The sequence below is a fragment of the Parus major genome, chromosome 3 (assembly GCF_001522545.3).
Source record: "Parus major isolate Abel chromosome 3, Parus_major1.1, whole genome shotgun sequence".
NCBI lineage: Eukaryota > Metazoa > Chordata > Aves > Passeriformes > Paridae > Parus > Parus major.
Window position 1 is genome coordinate 15,913,036 of NC_031770.1, and position 18,909 is coordinate 15,931,944.

Here is an 18,909-nt window from a genome sequence, read left to right on the forward strand (position 1 = left end):
TTTTTTACTGTACAGATGGTTTTTGAATGCACTTTTAGATAAACTGAGAATGTTCAAACAATCAGTTGCATATTACATTTTTATGATAGAGAGAAAAATTTGGGTGGAAGGAAATATTAATATAGAGTAGAAAGTTGGCAGTGTATGGATAGGAAAGAAAAGGCATCAATTGTGTATGAGTTCAGGCAGAGCTGTTGGGGGAAATGCATTTGGAATTCTTGCATGTATTGCATTTGAATGCTCATTTTCCACTAATGTTTGACATTAGTTTCAGAAATCAGTTTTATTTACTAAGACATCATTAGAGAATTTCAAAACAAAAAACTTAACTTTTTAATTTTTTTTTTTATTTTTTTGTGATGAGCAATGTTGTGAAAACAAGCTAAAACTAATAGGAATGTTTTGTGGTAAATTCTGAATAAACACAGACTAACAATCTAAAAGTAGGTATTAATGAGGGCAGGAGTTGCCACACTTTTCTAAGGATTTGAGATCAGAAAAAAACCCAGTGTTCAGACTGTGGAAGGGGAAATGTTGCACTTCTTGTGTTTTTTAATAGGCAGGGAGTGCACTGGGTTATAATGCAAGTAATCGAGCTTTGACCTGGGACTAGACCCAATTGCCAAAAATGGTTTAAAAGTGCTGTTTTCATACAGAAGAGTATTAAATTTGGAGAAAGTTTTGACCATCTTTCCCACTGTTGTTAAGCTGTCACTACTTTAATATGTTGCTCAATTCTAGAAGAAGAGGTGTCATGACCGGGTATTTGAACTGAGGGCTCTTGCTGAGCAAGGAAAGATGATGAAATAATTGACAAAATGGTTTTTGTCATATTGTGTGGAACATAAGTTATCCATAACAGAAATATACATTTGTTTGCTTACATTTTACTGTAAGTTTCTTCTTAACTTGCTCCTTTGTGGTCTGTGGAACAAGAAATTTGTAAAAATGTGAGCTATGAATTAATATCCCTGCAAGTACGTTTTTCATAGACCAAACCTTCTATAAACTAATTTCCAAAGAGTGATGAATTTCTAGCATTTGTTTTGCTTATGACTTAATTATGATTTATATTTGCAAGATATCTCATTCCCATGAATCTATTTTTATTAGAGTGCAATTTCCATTTGAGTGTTTTTATGAAGTATCCAGATTGATAATTTTTAAAAATTATAAGCACTAACTAAAATTTTTGAATGTTACCTTCTTCTGAAGTGGGGTTGATTTATTGAGGTAACTAAATGACTCCTTAAAACTGCTGCTATATTTTAGAAATTAAAGAATTTATGTTCTGCACTCTTCTGAAAATGTATTATCCCATTACTTATCTCAGACTTGTTTGTGTGTGCTATGTCTTGCCATGACTTTTCCTTTTAAGTTTCTAGTAAACAAGACTTTTGAGATAAAACTTGGGTAAAAGCATTCAAAGAATTTTCAGAACTCAGTGGATATTTTATGTGTTTAGGATCACAACTTGCAAAACACTTATTCTCCAGTATATCAGATTCGTATAAGACCATCTTTCCTGTCTGTATTTAGGAGAAAAAGCTTACAAAATTTTGAAAATATGTCTAGAACTTGAAGATGAATAACAGTTTGTATTGAGCGTAATTGTTATTTTTGGTAAGTTTATAGTTTGAAACTGAACCAATAAATCTTTTACAGAAACATTGTTAATTTCACTTGTGGCCTCCTCTTTTGATCTAAAGTTGATAAATAAAACCAAACAATTATTCAGAGATAATTGCAAATATGTGCATGTAGGAGTTCATAGGTTTGAGGTCTCTTATTTCTGATTTGTCATTGACAGGAATACTGAAATAAGCGAGGTGCTCAGTAGTCCAAAAGTCAGTTCAGGTATGCCATTAGTGAATCTCTTCACTTTATTCTTCAGGAATTCTAAAGGGACAGTTTGAAACAGTATGCCCTGAAAGAGTGGTTTGGAAACATTTTATGCATAGGTAACATAAGCATTAAGGATGCAAAAAAAACAGAACCAAGATACTTACTAAACAATAAGTGCAAGTTTCTCTTTGGTTTCATAAATAATTAAATCCATCCTCTGGGTTCCAGAATAATTCTTTACTGCAACCTTGGTGATACAAACAAGATGTGGATCAAAGCAAAAGAGAATGTCTTGACACCTGCATGTGTGCTCCCAGAAAAAATGTGGTTTATGTACGAACTTCCTGCTTACAGAAAATGTTTATTGTAGGTTGCTTACAGGTGTTGGGAAATGTATTTGTCTTCTTCAAAATGAATATTCTCTTGAAAGTTTGGCTTATGTTAATGGGAATGGTTTGCAATAGCAACAGGTTTTAGTTATTCAGCTGCATTGAAGAGAAAATTATTAAAATTGCCATGAGGTGAAGTGCGGTCAAAATAAAAATATCTTAATCAGCATTATTTTACAGTGATCACTCAATCAGGAAGAAAGTGAAGATGATTGTAGTTGAGAAATAGAGTGCCGGATCTGGTGCACAGCTAGGTACTTTAGCTTTATGATGTGGTCTTTATTCTCAAGTGGGCCAAATCAAGTTTATTACAGGCAATTTACATCTTAATGGTACTGAACTTTCAAATTACTTTTTTTATTTTTTATTTTAAGTGCATTAATTTTAAGGTAACTCTGGAACAGTGCTGAAGTTCTAGGATCTTTGGAGACTTTGAAAGACTGTGGTTTCTTTAATAAAGGGCTGCTGTTGGTATCATAACTCCCTGAAATGTCACAAAACTAAGACCAGTTCTTGAAACATGACTTTATTTTGAGTTACAGTAGTTTAATCCTTGTGTCAGTGCAAAAGAACCAGACAATAATGTACCTGTTCAATTGGATTACCCAGCTTGAAATACAAGGAGCAAGCAAATGAGTAGTATGCAGTCCTTACAGTACAAATAGTACAGTGTGGCAGCATTTAAAAGGTATGAGTGGAAGAGGAGCTTAAACTGTCCAGGTGGAACAATTTCTGTGGAGACAGGGAAGCTGTTTCTTCTTCTTTTGTGACTAGGAACTCTGGGAATTTCATTAAAAAGCAGTTGTGGAGATGAATCTTACTTCAATCTAGCCAAAATTCCTTCTCACAACACCAAGTTCCTGCTCAATATAATTTTTAATATTTCCATTTGACATACATTAAATTGAAGTTGGTTTTGCTTCTCTGAATTTTAACTTTATTTTAATATTTGAAATGCTGTCTAATGTCATTAATTCAGGACTTCATATAATATTGTCTATAAGGGCCGAAATAGGAGTGTAATTATATGCATTTGTACAAGTTCTCTGGCTCTGCTTGGGGCTTTTGAGCTGTGTTGCAATGCAAATACAAACAAGTGTCAGTGAAACCTGCAGTAGCTGAAGTGCTTTATGGGCAGGTTTATGCCATGCTCTTAAAGAGGAAACAAGGTATGTTGGTACATGTTCATGTTCATACAATGGGCACCTGCCAGAGACATCCTGAAGAGGAATTTACCTGCTGTTTTGGGTTTGTCTGCATTACTGTCCTTCTTCTGAGGCTCTTGCAGCTCAGTGGGAAGTGTCTGCAGGGAATTTGAGAGGAAAAGCACTGTAGTGGAGGAGTGAGTGACAGGACTCAAATGATTTGTGTGCTGTGTGAGACTTGACAGGTAGTCATTTTGACAAGTCCTAGGTGTAAGTGTTGGCTGAGAATATATGGCTACACAAATGAGTCATTTTAGAGAAGGAAAGTTTGTGGAGAGTCTGCTCACTCACCTTCTCACAAGGATTAGAGCATATCATTTAACTAATTAAAAATGATTAAAAGTGCTTTAAGTTTTACAGAGCTTTTACAGCCTTTTTTTTCTCCTGAGAAGCAAAAATTTGTAATGCTTGTTGTTCATGTGAGATGTAATGAGACTCTCAGTATCAGGAAAAATAAATCAAATGTCTGACCTCAGTATATTTGCTTTATATAACTATTTTCTTTTAATTAAAATTCTGAGGTGAAAGGGAGGTAAAAGAAGGGAGTGTAATGCAGTATCCCTTAAAATACTTCTTTCTGTAGCATCAGAAATGGAGATATCTGCAGTGCTGTGAAATACCTGGGAAGCTGAGCAGGGGATTCAGTGGACTAAAGTTCCTGGCTTTCTTCTGGTAAAACGTTTCTATGTTAGTACAGTATACACCAGAATTTCTAGAGGGTTCATTTCTATATTTTAATTGAGAGAATTATTTGAATTATAAATCAAAGACATATTGAACAGTTCTTTCATGAGGGGTGCAAAAACATAAATGCAGAATAAAGGAAACAATGAAATTACTGATACCTCCACACTGCTTTGAGAGAGTACATATTTCAGGTCTTAGTTGTGGTTATAACAGTAGCTTGTCTTCAGAGTAAAGAGCTGTTACTCTACACATTCTTCCTCCCCTTTTATTTTCTTTTACTCCCCCTCCCTCACTGAAGTGTGGCTGTATGCTCTGCTTATTGCACAATGTTTGATTTTTTTCTCTGATATTCATCAACACACAATGTTCCACAAACAGCTCTTTTTCCGGAGTCTAGTCAGACTATAAGGTCTTATACCTGCTTTACATAATAAAAAGTAATGCTTTGAAGAACTAAGAATTCTTCTTAAAGTATTCATTTTTGATGCCTGTTTTATTTTGGTTTTTCAGATCATTTAGTAATTCAAAAGACAGGTCTTATTATTGATTTAATTTACAGCTGAAATGTCCAGCATTTTTTGGCAGTCAAATACCATACTGAGTATGGTATTATTACATACAAACTCAGCATACTGAATTATTTGCCAGACATTGGGGAATGTGAATTTAAGCTTGACTGTCGGAAGTGTGATTTTAATTGACTTGTTTCCAGCTCTGGGACAGCAGCATGAGGGATGGAGTCAAGGCAGTGTTCTGCTTTATAAAGTGTAAGGCCACTTTCTTCCCTCTTGTTTTAGCCTTTTAGGGTTTTTAAACATCACAGTGCTTTCTTCCTGGCTGTTCTTGATTTGATCCCAGGGCATTTCCACCCTCCTTAATAGGTGGAACAGGAGTCTTGTAGCACAATAAGTTTAAGTCTTGCTGTAGAATTCCAATGCACAGCAGGATGAAGTAAAGTTCAATATTTCACTTTGCTGCTTGTATAATAGTATTTTAACACGGGGTGGTTTACTGAAATTCTTGGGACGAGAAAGAATGGTAATGTAATAAAATAATGGCTATATCTTGATGTGGTATGGAAGTGTTGTCCAGATCTGCAGTGGGTGTTTCTTGAACACAGGGATTATTTTTCATCTTAGTCTGGGGAAGGAAAAACCAGAACTGCTCTGGTATGTTTGCAAAAGGTATTTTATTTTTCTCCCTGATTTTAAAGTTCCCGTTGAAGAATATTTTGTGGTAGCTGCAGCCAAAGATGTCTGGATGGTCTCTGTTTGACCTTGATGCAAACATGGTAGGATCCAGAATATTGTGTCTGTCTATACCATAGTACAGGAATTTGTGGGCATGCTTCTCATTCCTGGAAAATGCCAAATTCTTAACTTGTACTTAGAGATGCTGGCACTTAACTGTTCATCAGGGAAAACATGTTAAAAATGTTCTGAAGGAGTGAAAACTGAATCCCAACTGTTAAAACTGAGAAGGGTATTTGTGGCTTTTATTTTTTACATTGTCTTGACTAATGTTCTGTGGTTCAGCTGCTATCTCTGTTGACTACAGTGTTTCACCCTGATTTCCTCTGGAGAGTTGGCAGAAACTGCAACAAAGCTTTCTTGGCTGTTCTGCCAACCTTAGGTGGGTGGAGGAGAGATTTCTTTTCCATCTCCTCTCAAATTATGCTTTAAGCAGCTCTGCCTTGCTGATTGTCAATTACTTCCCCTTTGTTTCAAGAAATATTGTTTATTTTGGGAGTGGTTTTCTCTCACACCTCCTTTCTGGAGTTTTTTGAAAGCTTCAGTTATGGTCTGTCTTAACTCAGAAATGCTATTTGCATGTTTCATACTCACAGCTGATAGAAGCCAGTGGAAAATAAATACTTTAGGTTTGGATCAAGCCTGTAAAGTAGAAACACTTGTTAAGTTCCTTTCAGGAATTTAGCTGAAATTTCAAAACCGCAGAACTCTTTTCAAAAACAGAGATGTCAATATATTATTCTGCTCTGGGTTTGTGGTGGGATTTTTTGTTGGGGTGGTTGAATTTTGGGATTTTTTTCCCCCAAAGACTGAAGTAGGAAGAATTCGAGAGCCTTCTGGAATTCAGTTTAATGACATTCTCTTAGATTATGTGGTTTTTTTCTCCTTTGCATGGGGAAGCTCTGTATGTATTTTAATAAATACTTCTAGCTAGCGGAGCAAAAGGGGTTTTGTCTTGAAATGACAAGTGACTAGTTTCCCATGTTTTCTTTCCCAATCTATTTCCTTCAGAATGAACTTTCACCATTGTTGACAATTCTGGTGGATACAGTCCTTAATTTCTGCACTTCTGGCTTGACATGTCATTTTACATTGAACAGTGCAGTGGGCAGAAGGCTAGGTTTGCTGAAGAATGCCTGGATCACTAAGGAAGTATGTTTTGTAATTTGGGAAGTAAGATATGGTTATCTTATTGCAACCTGTCAGTCAAAGGTACAGTCTTCAGTCTTAGCAGAGTTAGCCAGCTTGTTTATCCAAAAGCAAATACAGCATCATCAAGACACAGAGAGGAATTCCTTAACACTGTCCTGTTATGTTTTGTTTTCTATCTAAATCAGTTGTGGGGACACATTCCCAATTTCTGCTCCAGATCTGCTGCACTTTATTTAACAATCAACATGATCTTCATCTCACTTGGGTTCAATTTCAACCCATGCCTGCAGCACCCCTGGTTCCCTTCAGTGCTGTGCTGGGGAAGGAAAGGGGCATTGGGAGGTGAGGGAGAAGCAGGAACCTGCCAGCAGGTTAGCCTGGGAAAATCTGAATTCCAGGGCTAGCCCTGCCCAGGCTCTGCAGACAGAAACTTAGAGCTGGAAAGACAGCAAAGCAAGCATGAGACTAACTTTACTAATAAAGCATCCAATACAGCTGTTTTACTATTTTGATGTAATTTGGTATAATCTAACACTAAACTGCATTGGGCTGGCAACTGTGTCACTGTCAACTGTGTCAGCTCTTCAGAAGGACTTCAGTGGACTTGTATCTCCAAGATCACCCCTTAGAATTAAATAGGCTGTAAGTAATGCTAATAACTGCTTCCCCACTGTAAATATGATAAACAGACTGTTGAAGCTCAATGTCACTACTGCAGATCCCATTGTTTTGCCTCTCTTCTGCTGGATGGTTGTTGTAATTGTAATGAAATCCTGCCTTTCCAGGGCCAGGGGGTAGAACATATGTTCCTCTGCATGCCTGGCTTGGCAACTAGACTCCTCCTGAGTGTTTTTTCTATGTGTTTAACATGTTACTTTTGATGGAGTTCTGGTTAAATTTGAACCGGAAAAAAATCTAAATTTCTAACACTTGTAGTATTCTCCTTTTATTGAGGATTTGAATTTTACTGAATTTTATTTGAATTTTATTTTTTGTAGGCATTATAAGCATAAATGGAATGAAGGCCAGGGAAAAGACCCACAGACACTTAAATCAATTGAAAGAATAGTCACGGCAGGTTCACCTTGTTTGGGAACTCAGCTTAGCTTCATCAGTACATTGGTCACCCTGAGGGCGAATTGGGAGATTGTTTTTCCTTGCCATGCGTAATTGATTGAATAAGTGCGAGGAATCTTGCCAGGAGGGTGGTGGCACAGTTTTCCCAGGCATGGTGAGATCGGAAGTACTGGCCAGGTGGAGTTGGCCAAGTATTTCCACAGAACAGATTTTATAGGTCAAGCCTTATCTCTCCATCTCCTCCCTGGAGATTGATAACAGAATATTTTTCAGAGGAGCCGTCTCCGTGAACGTTGTACATGACATTGTGTATGTATGTGGCCATAGAGAACATACTGGAAAGTTTTATATAATGAACTTCCAGGTCTTACTGAGTTGAAAACCAGCAGGCAGAGGCAGTGGTCAGGCTGCCCACACTTAACCTCATTTGGAGGAGGAAGAGTTCTCTTCGGCATAGCAAACTGCTGCTCCCTAATCCGTATCACACATGGCTAGCAACTTTGAAAAGGGATGTGTGTGTGTGGAAAAAATCAGCTATGCCCCTGTGTATTTCTGTAGGCTGAATGAAGCACCAAAGGAAATACTGCCTCTTGCTCTCAAAAATCCTCAAAGAAAGTGTGTCACTCTCATATCAACCATGAAGGAAACCACAGCTCCTGCAGAAAAAGAGGGTGTTGTTTTGTGTTAACTTAGTACTGATGATGTTTAGGGAGATGGGGATGTAAATGAGGGCTATGTTCCTGCAAATCTCCTTTTCAGGGACCCCTTGGAGCACACTATTTTGAAGAGCATTCCCTGGCCGGACGGTTTGCTCTCTCCATAAGGCATGTAGGACACTGCCAAACTGGTTGCAAAAGGTCTGCCTGTTAACCTCCTAGTCTGGAAAGCTCCATGGCTGGAGCTCTGTCTGAAGAGAGGCCTTCCAAGACCCCAGGCCACGCCAAGTTTTCTATACTTAACATTGCTGTTGCCACAAGAGCAGCAGATGTTTGCACAGTAGACAAACAACATTGATGATAAAGCAAATAGACCTTTTTTGGAACAAGCTATTTGGAGCACATTCCTAGGGCAATTCTTTCTTTTTTTTCCCTTTTCCTTTCCTTTTTTTTTTTTTCGTTTTTCTTTCTTTATTTTTTTTCTCCTCCTGTGTCTCTATCTTCCAAAAGCTGTTTGGCTCTACATTGACATCTCTGCTAGAGGTGATAAAAAAGTTACAGAGGAGAGAGGTTTTACAAACTTTTCCACTAATGCTGATACTATAAATCATTTAACCTACTCCAAACCTATTTTTGTCCTACTCCAAACCTATTTTTGTCGTCTTTATTTTACTGAAGTAGTTATAGTGATGTTTATTTTTCCAGAGTCCCTATGGGAACCCTGGAAGATTTCAGAATGTAATAATTAAAGAATGACAGGCCTTTCATTGCAATATAAAGTGAAGAAGAACTTTGTGGTTTAAACAGCTATGCTGTTGCTTGTTAGCAAGATATTTTGCCTTGTACTCTAGCCAGGCATATAATGGTCAGAAAATGCTGAAGTTGAGAACTACATGTTTGTTTTCAATCAGTTGTTTTTCAAGTTAAAAGGCTCTAATGGCTTGTTTTAATTTGTTCAGTAGTATTTGTCAGTAGTATTAATATTTGTATTCAGTCTCTTAGTGTAGCACAGCTCAGGCTGTCTAAGTAAAGCAGTACATTTCCTTATTACCTTTTCTACTGCAAGACCTTTCTTTCAAGGAATAAAATATTATTGAAAGTTTGGGGAATCTCTGTGAACTTGAGTAATATACTTCTGTTTAAACTCCATTTTAGCAACACTTAAAATGTAACATAAAATCTGTATTTTAATTTTGTAATTCAATATTTATAATAAAGTTATTATAAATGTAAAGGACCAGTAGCACTACAGTGAAAAATCTCAATGTTATATGGCTGCATCTTTACTATTTGGACCTAACACTGTGTGGTTTTTTTAATTATATGCTGATGTTCCTGTAGTTGAACAGATGGAATTCCTGTGAGAGAACTGATCCCTGGTATCTGAGAAATTTCAGAAAGAAAGAGGCTAGGTTCAGACTTTGGAACCACTGAGATTTTTAAAGGGTTTCATCTATTGTACCACGAATGTTAGTAGAGCTGTGCTGTAAACATAAATCCCTGCATTTTTGCATCATTGTTGTTCAGATGTGGTTTTAGAAAGCTACTTTAAGGACTAGGATGAAAACATTTTCTGGGGGGTTTTAGGTCTCAGAACTACAGGTAGCTTGTGTCTTGACTCAGTTTCTAAGATTGGTTTGCTGAATAGAAGGCATTAGGCTTTTGGGAAAGGATGCTGTAGTGCCTGATTAATACTAAAGTTCTAAATCGAATTATATGGTTTTAGCAGAATTATTTAATAACATTAGAAAGAGAAAGTACTGAATTTTAGGAGAACCCAAATTTGGTTTCTTACATGTGTCTAGGTCTGTTTTACTTGGTTCTTACTCAGGGTCATTTGCTTTTTGGAGCTTTTGGACACTGTTTCGCATTTCTGTTTAGAAATGTTATTCTGAACAAATTATTCTGCAATAGGGTGCCTATTACAACTCTTCCCCGCAAATAAATCTGCACTGATTCCATCAGCATCTGTAGAGAGAGAAATGGACATAGATGGGCCTCTGTACCCTGAAAGCTAATAAGGTTTTTATGGGCCTCCTTGTAAAATGGTGACTTTACAGTGTGCTTTTTTGGGGTTTTTGTGATTCAGGAATGTGATGGTCAGTGCCTAGTTACAAAAATACTGTCCTCTTTTCATAGATGTGGAACTTGGTGAAGTATCTCAAGTTGCTTGTTTGAGATCATTGAGCTAGACTGCCTTCGAGCCAGAAATTGAATATATGTTTCTGAGACCCATCTGAGTCCTGATTATACAACCTTCTTGTATGAACCATATCTACTGAAGTATCTGTTTTAGTAATAGGATTTAATTTGTGTGAAGTATTGAACATGCCTTTAAACAATAATTTTATAAAGAACACCTTTTCCTGCTAAATTACTTTGAGGGTTTTTTTGGGTTTTTTTGACCAAGGGTTGTGCTATGTGTGTTTTGATGTAGAGTTATAAGTAGCTTGGATATTTTGCATGCATGCAGAGAGCATGTATTAATGAACCAGGACTGGATAATGGTAGTGCTAAATGGGGCTGAAAGAGAGGAATGGTGCTCCTGAGACTGTTTTACTACAAACAGTGCTGGGGTTTTACCTGTTTGGAATACAATACATTATTGTGCTTACTGCTCTCAAATGTATTTTAAAAAAGGGGAGAAAAAAGGGGAAATGAAGCTTAACTTGAAAATACATTGTTTTTTCACTGAATGGGTTAATAATGAGTGCAACTGTTCTTCCTTCCAAAATCTAAGAATTGACTTATAAGTGCTCCCTGTATTGAAGAAGTAGTTTTCAAAAACATTGCAGTATACATTATGTAGGCCAATATTGCCCTTCCACTTAACATTCTTCATCATTTTATTTTTTCATTGAATACAGTATTATTTGGCTGATTGGCAAATAAATTAATATTATCCAAAGTGAGCTCATTATATTATACTTTGCTTTTGCAATCAGAGTTATATAACACAGGTGCAGTAGATGTCTGAACTCAAAAGTCTGTGGAAAACTAGACTTTTTGACCCCATTTTTTTAAAATTAAGAGAAGGCAAAAGCAAGCAGACTTCGTAAACCTTTTTCTCACAGCAGTTTTGACTTAGTTCTTCATTATTTCTAGCTTTAAATTTAATTCTATTCCTTTAGGATATACAGGTATATAAGCAAAATGATCCCTTGTTTTTTAAGCCTCTGATTGCATCTCCTCTGTGTTACTGTTACCTTGTTTTTTGATGTTTGCATGGGTTTGTTTTTTGGTGGTTTTTTTTTTTTAATTATTGTTTTTTCCCCTTTGTTTCAGCCAAACCTTTTACATCTAAAGTGAAACAGATGCGACTGCATAAAGAAGATTTTGAGATTCTGAAGGTGATTGGTCGAGGAGCCTTTGGGGAGGTATGTGTGAGAAAGGTGGAAGGGTTTGGATAATTCTCTTTCAAACCTGCAGCATTGAGGAGAGACAGTTAATAACAATACACTGATATACAGATTTTCACATTATTTAGCCATAATGGATATTATAGGCCCACATAATGTTTGATGGCAGTGCATCTTGTTTTATACATTCTTTGACAGCTCATTTTAAATCTTGTGAATTTTGAGAGCAGGCAGTCTCACATGGATTGAGACCATGTTTCAGCTGTCTGAGGGTAAATCATTTGCTTGCCTAATTCTTTCCAATCAGGAGGTGGAGGCCAGTGTGTAATTAATGGTATAGATCATTACTAATAATTGCTAATTTTCCTAATAACTACATAGTCTGAAAGTAGTTTTCAGCAGCTTAAATAGCCAAATATTGGCGCTGACATTTCAGCAACATAGAGAAATCTCTCTTTTCCTGTCATTTAATTTCCTATTTTAATGAATGTTTGAATGTTTTCCCTGCATTTCTTTTAAGAACTTCAGCAGACATTATTTCTTTTTCAGTAGTCACCTTCTGCTGTCAAACCATACGATTTTTTTGCTGCTTTTGAATAAGCTATCTCTTACTTGAAGTTGCCAGACAAGTCTGTTGATCACTAAGTCAAGGAAACTTTAAAATGTTAGCTTTCTGCCCCATTTACTTTATTTCTTTTGGGAACATGAGCTTTATTTTTATGCAGTACACTATATGAAGAACAATCTAATGTACAACAGTGCCTTGAGTTTTTCATAGGCAAGTATACTGCAGATGTGAATAGTGTGTAAAGCTTCTGAAGGAGGTGCTTCATATTGCCTGAAAATTCACATGAACTTAAATCCAAAGAATAAGAAAAAGATTTTTCTGATCAAAGTCTTCATTGCCTTTGGAAATAGAAGTTCTCTTTGATAGGAGAGGATTTCTGGAGGCTCTGGCATGTGACAGAGAAAAGTTGTTCTCAGGTTCACTTACATGTTTTCATCTTGAGTGAAAATCTGTCTTTGTTAGTCTGTGATTACAGAAGAGCAGACTCTTGTAGGTAATATGTAAGGAAGAGGAATTTTTACTGTAGTGTGTGCCACTGCATCCTCTGATCCCTATGTGCAAATATAATCATTGGGCAGCTGTAAAAATAACAAAAAAACCTACTATTTATTTAGCTGTTTTATCACTCCTGGTTTTGCTCTGTTTGGAGTAAAGCTTCTTTATAAAGGAGACTGATGGCTGAAGTTACTCATGGTTAATTTATCTCTAGTCTAAACCTCTGCCACAGGGAATGTTGCAATCTCCATTTTGATGTAAACACTTCTGCTTGAAAGATTAGCCTTGGTCAGTGTTCTACCATAGGAGTTGCAGCTGAGTTCATGTACAGATTGCATTAAATATAAGAAAAATCGCTGATGTTGGTGCCTTCTTGTCAGAAGGGTCATACATGAAACCTGCTTTATATTGTGTTTTTAAGAGAAGTCATTTTTGTCTGCTAAATCAGCAGCAAACTCCACAGCAGCTAAACCACAAAGAAACCGTAGCTCTTTCTCAGGAAGTTCTTTGTGGTGAATCATCCCATGAACAGTGAGAATGTAACTTTCCCCGTCCTCTTCTGGGGACAGTCTGTGTAATTGGTCAGTTCTTCTCTTCTAGGAACAGTGTTTCTTTCTAATTCCTTATCTGAGGATGATAGCATGACTCCATTAATTGTCAAAATCATCAGTAAGGGGAAATCTAAAGTTCTTTCAGTGAAGATGTTTGGGTTTTTATGTTCTTTAAGTAGGACTTAATAAATATTTGGAAATACTTAGCAGTACTTAGCTTAGCAAAGACAAGTTCTACTCAGACATTTGTCTAACAAAAGAAGTTCTATATGAAATTACTAATTTTCCTGTAAAATAACCAGTAAATATCTGAGCAAGTTTGAAAAAAGGACCACCAAATTTTACTGCTACTTAAACCACAAAAAACTATATTAATATTAAATTGCACAATACTTGTATTTACTGAGACAGATTAAGAAATCTGAAAGAATGTATTTTCTTTCCAGCAAACTATAAATGAGACCAAGGTTGCTCTAGGTTACTGGGAGGGGTAATTTTTGTCTCCTGAATCAACATAATTCTGAAATTCTGTAGACTACAAAGTTAGTGCAGGTTTTCTTTGGCACAGTCTCAGACTTGTTCTTATTTTGATTTTACGCTACTCAATTTCTTCAATTTGCATAGTCAAGAAATATTTCCCTTTTTGTTTTTACAAGTTTAATGCAGACAAAAAGTAGTTTAAACTAGTTACTGCTTATAACTGTAAGAGTTCATTGTTCCTAGTTTTGTTTTTCCCTTACCATTTTTTCTGCCTTCTGAGAAGGCTTCCTTTTTGACAAATTATTCACATGCCCATTCCCTCTGCATGCATACATTTACTTATTTACAATTATATGTAAGAGTGCTGTCTTTAGAAAACACAGATGTTTTGCTTGGGGGAGGAGCAGAATCATCATGGTAAAATTAATAATGTGGGCTTCAAGTGTTTCATTCTGCTGGCTTTGAGCAGCAAGGTTTGAAAAACCTGACTCAAAACAAAAAGGCTTGAAACTTGGGAGCTGAAAAATCCTGCTAGGAAAGGTGAAGCAACTGGGCAACAGCTCTTAGTGGTGTCCCTCAGCAGTATAAAAGTGCAGCTTAGTGAAAGCTTTGTCTAATACCAAAATTTTTAGTTGATTCTGTTACAGCTTTGAAAAAAAAATTCAGTGTATGGTTATGCTAGCAGGTACTAGGTTATATTGTTGATATTTTGAAGATGATGAATTTTGTAGTTTGAGAATGGGTTAGTTACTCCTAATTTTTGTCATATAATTATGAACAGTAACATTCTTTCTTGTCTGCTTGTTCTTGCTGGACAAGAACAGTAATGCTGAATCTTCTTCTCTACTTGTATTGTTCTTCTTTTTCTTTCAACTTTAATAGGTTCTAGCCTAGATTTTTTCTGAATAAGGCAATTGCTTTTTATCAAAGGGGAAGTGTAGACAAATATCACGGAGACAAATAGCCAAGCATGGGGCAGAAGGTGTCTGACAGCATGCCAAACTAGACTGCTGTTTGTGGGAAATATGGAAAATGGTTGGAAGACTGGGAAAAAACTTCGTATCTGACTAAACCAAAGATGTTTACATCAGCACATACCAGTATTTTTTTAGGCTGTTCACAGGAAAGTTAAAAAAGCCCCAACTTTTAAAAAGTCTTAAGTACCTGTAGCAAGACACTTCAGGATCACTAGAAGAGGAATGATTATTCTTTCTTCAGGCTTGACAGCTTCACTGGGGAAGGGAAAAGATAAAAACAGAACTATGTGTGTATTTGTGCCTTTGTGTAGGTAGTAAATACTCTGTGTATGTGTAAACACTGCCTGGGTTTGTAATCATGATTCAGAATATTTTTTGTTACAATTAGAAACTACATCAATCTGCTCATTGCTGAAGTGTCAGGTTTTATTTTCACAGTCTTGGAATAAGCATTTTAAAATTTACTTTCATAAAGCACTGAGACACCCCCAAAAACATGCTGTTGTTGCAGAAAGATGATGATGATGTCTGTGATCTTTTGTGTGTGGTGGTTATTGATATGGAATAACATTGATGGCTTTCACAGACTAGAAGCTTCAGACTGACTGTAAACACAGCTGGTAAACATGAGTCTGTTTTTGTTCTTTAGTTACTCTTCAATGCTGTTACACATTTGAAGAAGGTACCAAGCCCTTGTTCATGCCACAGAAGGCCTTTGTTCTAAATCTTCACCAAAGGCAGTGCTGTAGCTCCTGTAGCTGTGTCCAAGTGAATGCTGAGCAGGAGACTGAAAATTTAGGCAGCTGTGCAGTCTTAATATTTGTCTTCCAATAACCAAGTCCTTTGCAGAATTACACAGCCTTGAACTGAGCATGCTACAGGCAAGAAATTAAATCCTGAAACTGGCCTTGAAATTCTTGTATTGTCTTATGCCTCTGGCTGCCTCTACTCCAATGGTTAATGGTGGGGAAAAACTTGCTTTCCATGCTGGGCAGTGGGAGCTAGTCAGCTTTAGGAGCAGCAGCATTTTAATTTTTCCCTGAAAGAGTCCCAAAACCCTTAAATGTCTTTGGAGCACAGCTACATTGTAGCTTCATACCACAGGCTGCATCACCGGGGGTGTCCCTGTCATCCAAGTTATCTAGGATGTAGTTTGAATACTGACTAGGTGCAATGTTAAGGCTTTCTCCTCCTGCCATTTCTCATTAGAAATTGATGCAGATAATGGCTTAGCAGAGCTTCTAACTGAGATTGAGCTAGTAAAGCAAAAGGATAATCAAGATCAAATCCACGCTCTGGGCTATGTATCACTGCAGACGATTCGTCTTTCCCTCAAAAAAATAATTGTGATTCTCAGTCTTGGGTTACCATGTACAGCAGAGCAAACATTCTTTATGAATTAAAATTATTATATTATGGGCTAAAGTAATAATCCCTTTTTGTTTTTCAAATTTGAAAGGTCCTTGATGAATTCTAAACCTGAACTTGAGCCTCGTGTGAGGTAACCTTTAAAAATTCCAGTCCATAAACAAAACAAATAAATGTAGTACCTATTCTGTCTTATGTACCTTTCTGCTCCTCTTTTTATCTCAGTGTTGCTTCCATCCCCTGCAACCCCAGAAGGCAGGAGCAGGGCCAGTAATGCACATCTGGGGAGTGACAGCTGCTTGGTCTGTGAATCTGTAGCTAGGCAAGAGCTACACTGTGAGATACATGTTGGTTTAGACATCAGAGTATTGCAATCCTTCAACCTGCGCTTTTGCCTCGTTTGTGAGGCTGTTGTAGCTGATGACACATTTGAAGATGGTTGAAAGAGGTTTGCATGACACTTTCTTCAAAGTGTCTGATCCTGTAATTTCTTTTCTGTTATCACTGTCTTCGCACATTGCTGGTTTACTGATTATGAAAGAGGTGAAAGGAATGTTGGGTTCAATCTTCTTTTTTTTTTTTTTTTTTTGTCACTGGCCTGCAGGATGAAGATGATGATAATCTGTGTGACAGCATGTTGGTTTGTAACCAGATGCACACAGAAATAAACTTTTATCTGATTTAGTTTTAAGATTCCTTTGAAAGGGAAGAGGCAGAACAGGATAGTTGGAGAATGGTTGTTGAAATGTAGGGATTGTTGAACTTTTCTGTAGTTGGGATGATAATGCTGCTGTAGTTCTGATCAGCAGCTTTGAGTTTGTGGCACTTTCATACCCATTTTGGTTAAGATACTGAGCTTTCCATACCCAGAGAAGCCTGAACTGTGAAAACAGGTTTGTGTAAACTTCCCTCCCTCTTTCCTAAAAAAGTTCTATGTTAGCTTATATTATAGCTAAACAAAACTAATATTCTCAGAAAAGGATGGTGTCAGTGAAATTTGTTAATTTATTATTGCAGAGGCCTGTGGCATCTAATGTTTGAGAAGCTATGAGAGGAGGGGCCGCTGGGCAGGCTTGTTTTGTTAAGTTTTACTTTTCTAGAAATTGTGTATTTCGCTGTTTCCCTCCTGCTTACAACACACATGATAAAGAGCTCATTGAAGTTCAGGTGGAAAAATGTGAAGTCATTCCATCTGAAGTAAACCTAGTGCATTATTTGAAATGAGAGTGGAAGTTGTTTTATGGCAAACCTACAGTTTTATATGTGTCCAAAACCAAAATCTAAATTAGAATCTGCTGTGCCATTACCTTTTCTTGAGTGGTCTAAAATTTAAATTAGAGGGTAGGACTGAAGTCCAGGAATAAAAAAGCATAGAACCAGAGAGAGCTGCATGACAGTATGATAGAGCAAGAAGTGTGATGGTCAGAAATGCCAGTTTTCATTGACAATCACCTAGAAAAAATTATACATAGGGAAAGTGTGATACATAATGAAAGCATACAATAAACTTGAAATTTTCCTGTACTATTGAGGTGTTTCTATCTTCATGGTGTGGTATTGTGTGCATAGTAAAAATGTGTTCTTTGTTTCAGGAAGAAACCTCTAAAACTGCAAGGTTACGTAAAAATGAAAACAATATGCATTTTCTTGTCATAACTTATTTGTCTTTCATTTCTCTTTTCCAGGTTGCAGTAGTAAAACTGAAAAATGCAGATAAAGTTTTTGCCATGAAGATACTTAATAAGTGGGAGATGCTGAAGAGAGCTGAAGTAAGATTTTAGTAATGTTCTCCATGATTATGTCCCCTCTTACTCTGCTGAATTGTTATTTCTGTGTCCACAAGTCTCCATGTTTATTAGAGGGATGGAGGAAGTGCTTCACTATTTACTGGCAGTATAAAGATTAAATAAGCTTAAAGCAATTGATCAGAAGGGTTTAAATGCCCTGAAATCTTGATTTCTGTCAGGCTGAGTATTTTGACATTCATGCCTTTTCTGTAATTGCCCAAGAATTACCAACTACATAAGTGATCTTTTAATGCATTTGTTTCAGTTGGGAATGTAGTCTTTAGCAAATATTTTCCATGGTGGAAGGTAGTTACTGGCCTATAAGAAGGTAATTGCTGAGCTATAGCTCATTAAGCCTATTAGTTTATCAGTAGTTACAACTTAGTAAAGGCTCATTTTACTTAGTAAAGTAAAATGAGTAGACTGAAAAATCAGAAAGATAAAAGTTTCGAATTAATGAGAGTGCATGTTACCTAAAAATGTTCATCTGCAAAATATGTGATAAAAAGTTCCTCATTATAGCTGGAGTCCATTTTGTGTCTGAAAAAGATGGAACAGCTCTTTCATCAGCTTTTTACCTTAGCTGCCTACTTTCATTATACAGCTCTGCTCTTCATAAAGTCCTTGATATAATTCCCCTAGACTCCTTTGAAAGGAAGCTTATAAAATGCAGCCTGCACCTGAATACTTGTGTGTTAATTTTAGATGGAACATGTATCTAACTCTCTAATTTGCTTTGAAATTCTTCATCTATTCATACTAAAAATACACTCATAAATATATGTTTTTTATTTGAGACCTCAACTTTGCTGCTCTCAGACTGCCTTGCTGTTCAACTGCTTCCAGGTTTATTCTAATTTCCGCATTTATGTTTTAATTACATCTTGGTAGGAAGTGAGATCAATGGGAAACCATCACACTTGAAAAAAATCATGTATTCAGACAAATTAAAGCCAATTTCTGATGTGTGCACATCCTGTCTCTTTTAATGAAAATGTTATCACATTAAGAAGTATAAATGGCTTGCAGATTGGGGTTAGATGTGCACAATGTGTTTCCTTTT

At 36.5% G+C, this 18,909-nt stretch overlaps 1 protein-coding gene across 12 annotated transcripts in view; it reads left to right on the top strand.

Annotated features, from left to right (window-relative positions):
* The window catches only part of CDC42BPA (CDC42 binding protein kinase alpha), a 181,254-nt gene that overhangs the window by 46,927 nt on the left and 115,418 nt on the right, over positions 1 to 18,909 (top strand). For 11 of the 12 annotated variants that reach the window (XM_015620825.3, XM_015620820.3, XM_015620832.3 and 8 more), the window contains exons 3-4: positions 11,547 to 11,638; positions 17,745 to 17,828. In XM_015620825.3, the coding sequence (XP_015476311.1) occupies positions 11,547 to 11,638; positions 17,745 to 17,828 (176 nt within the window). Of the gene's footprint in view, positions 1 to 1,214; positions 1,220 to 11,546; positions 11,639 to 17,744; positions 17,829 to 18,909 lie in introns of those variants that run through there. The other variant, XM_015620826.1, reaches the window with a different exon arrangement.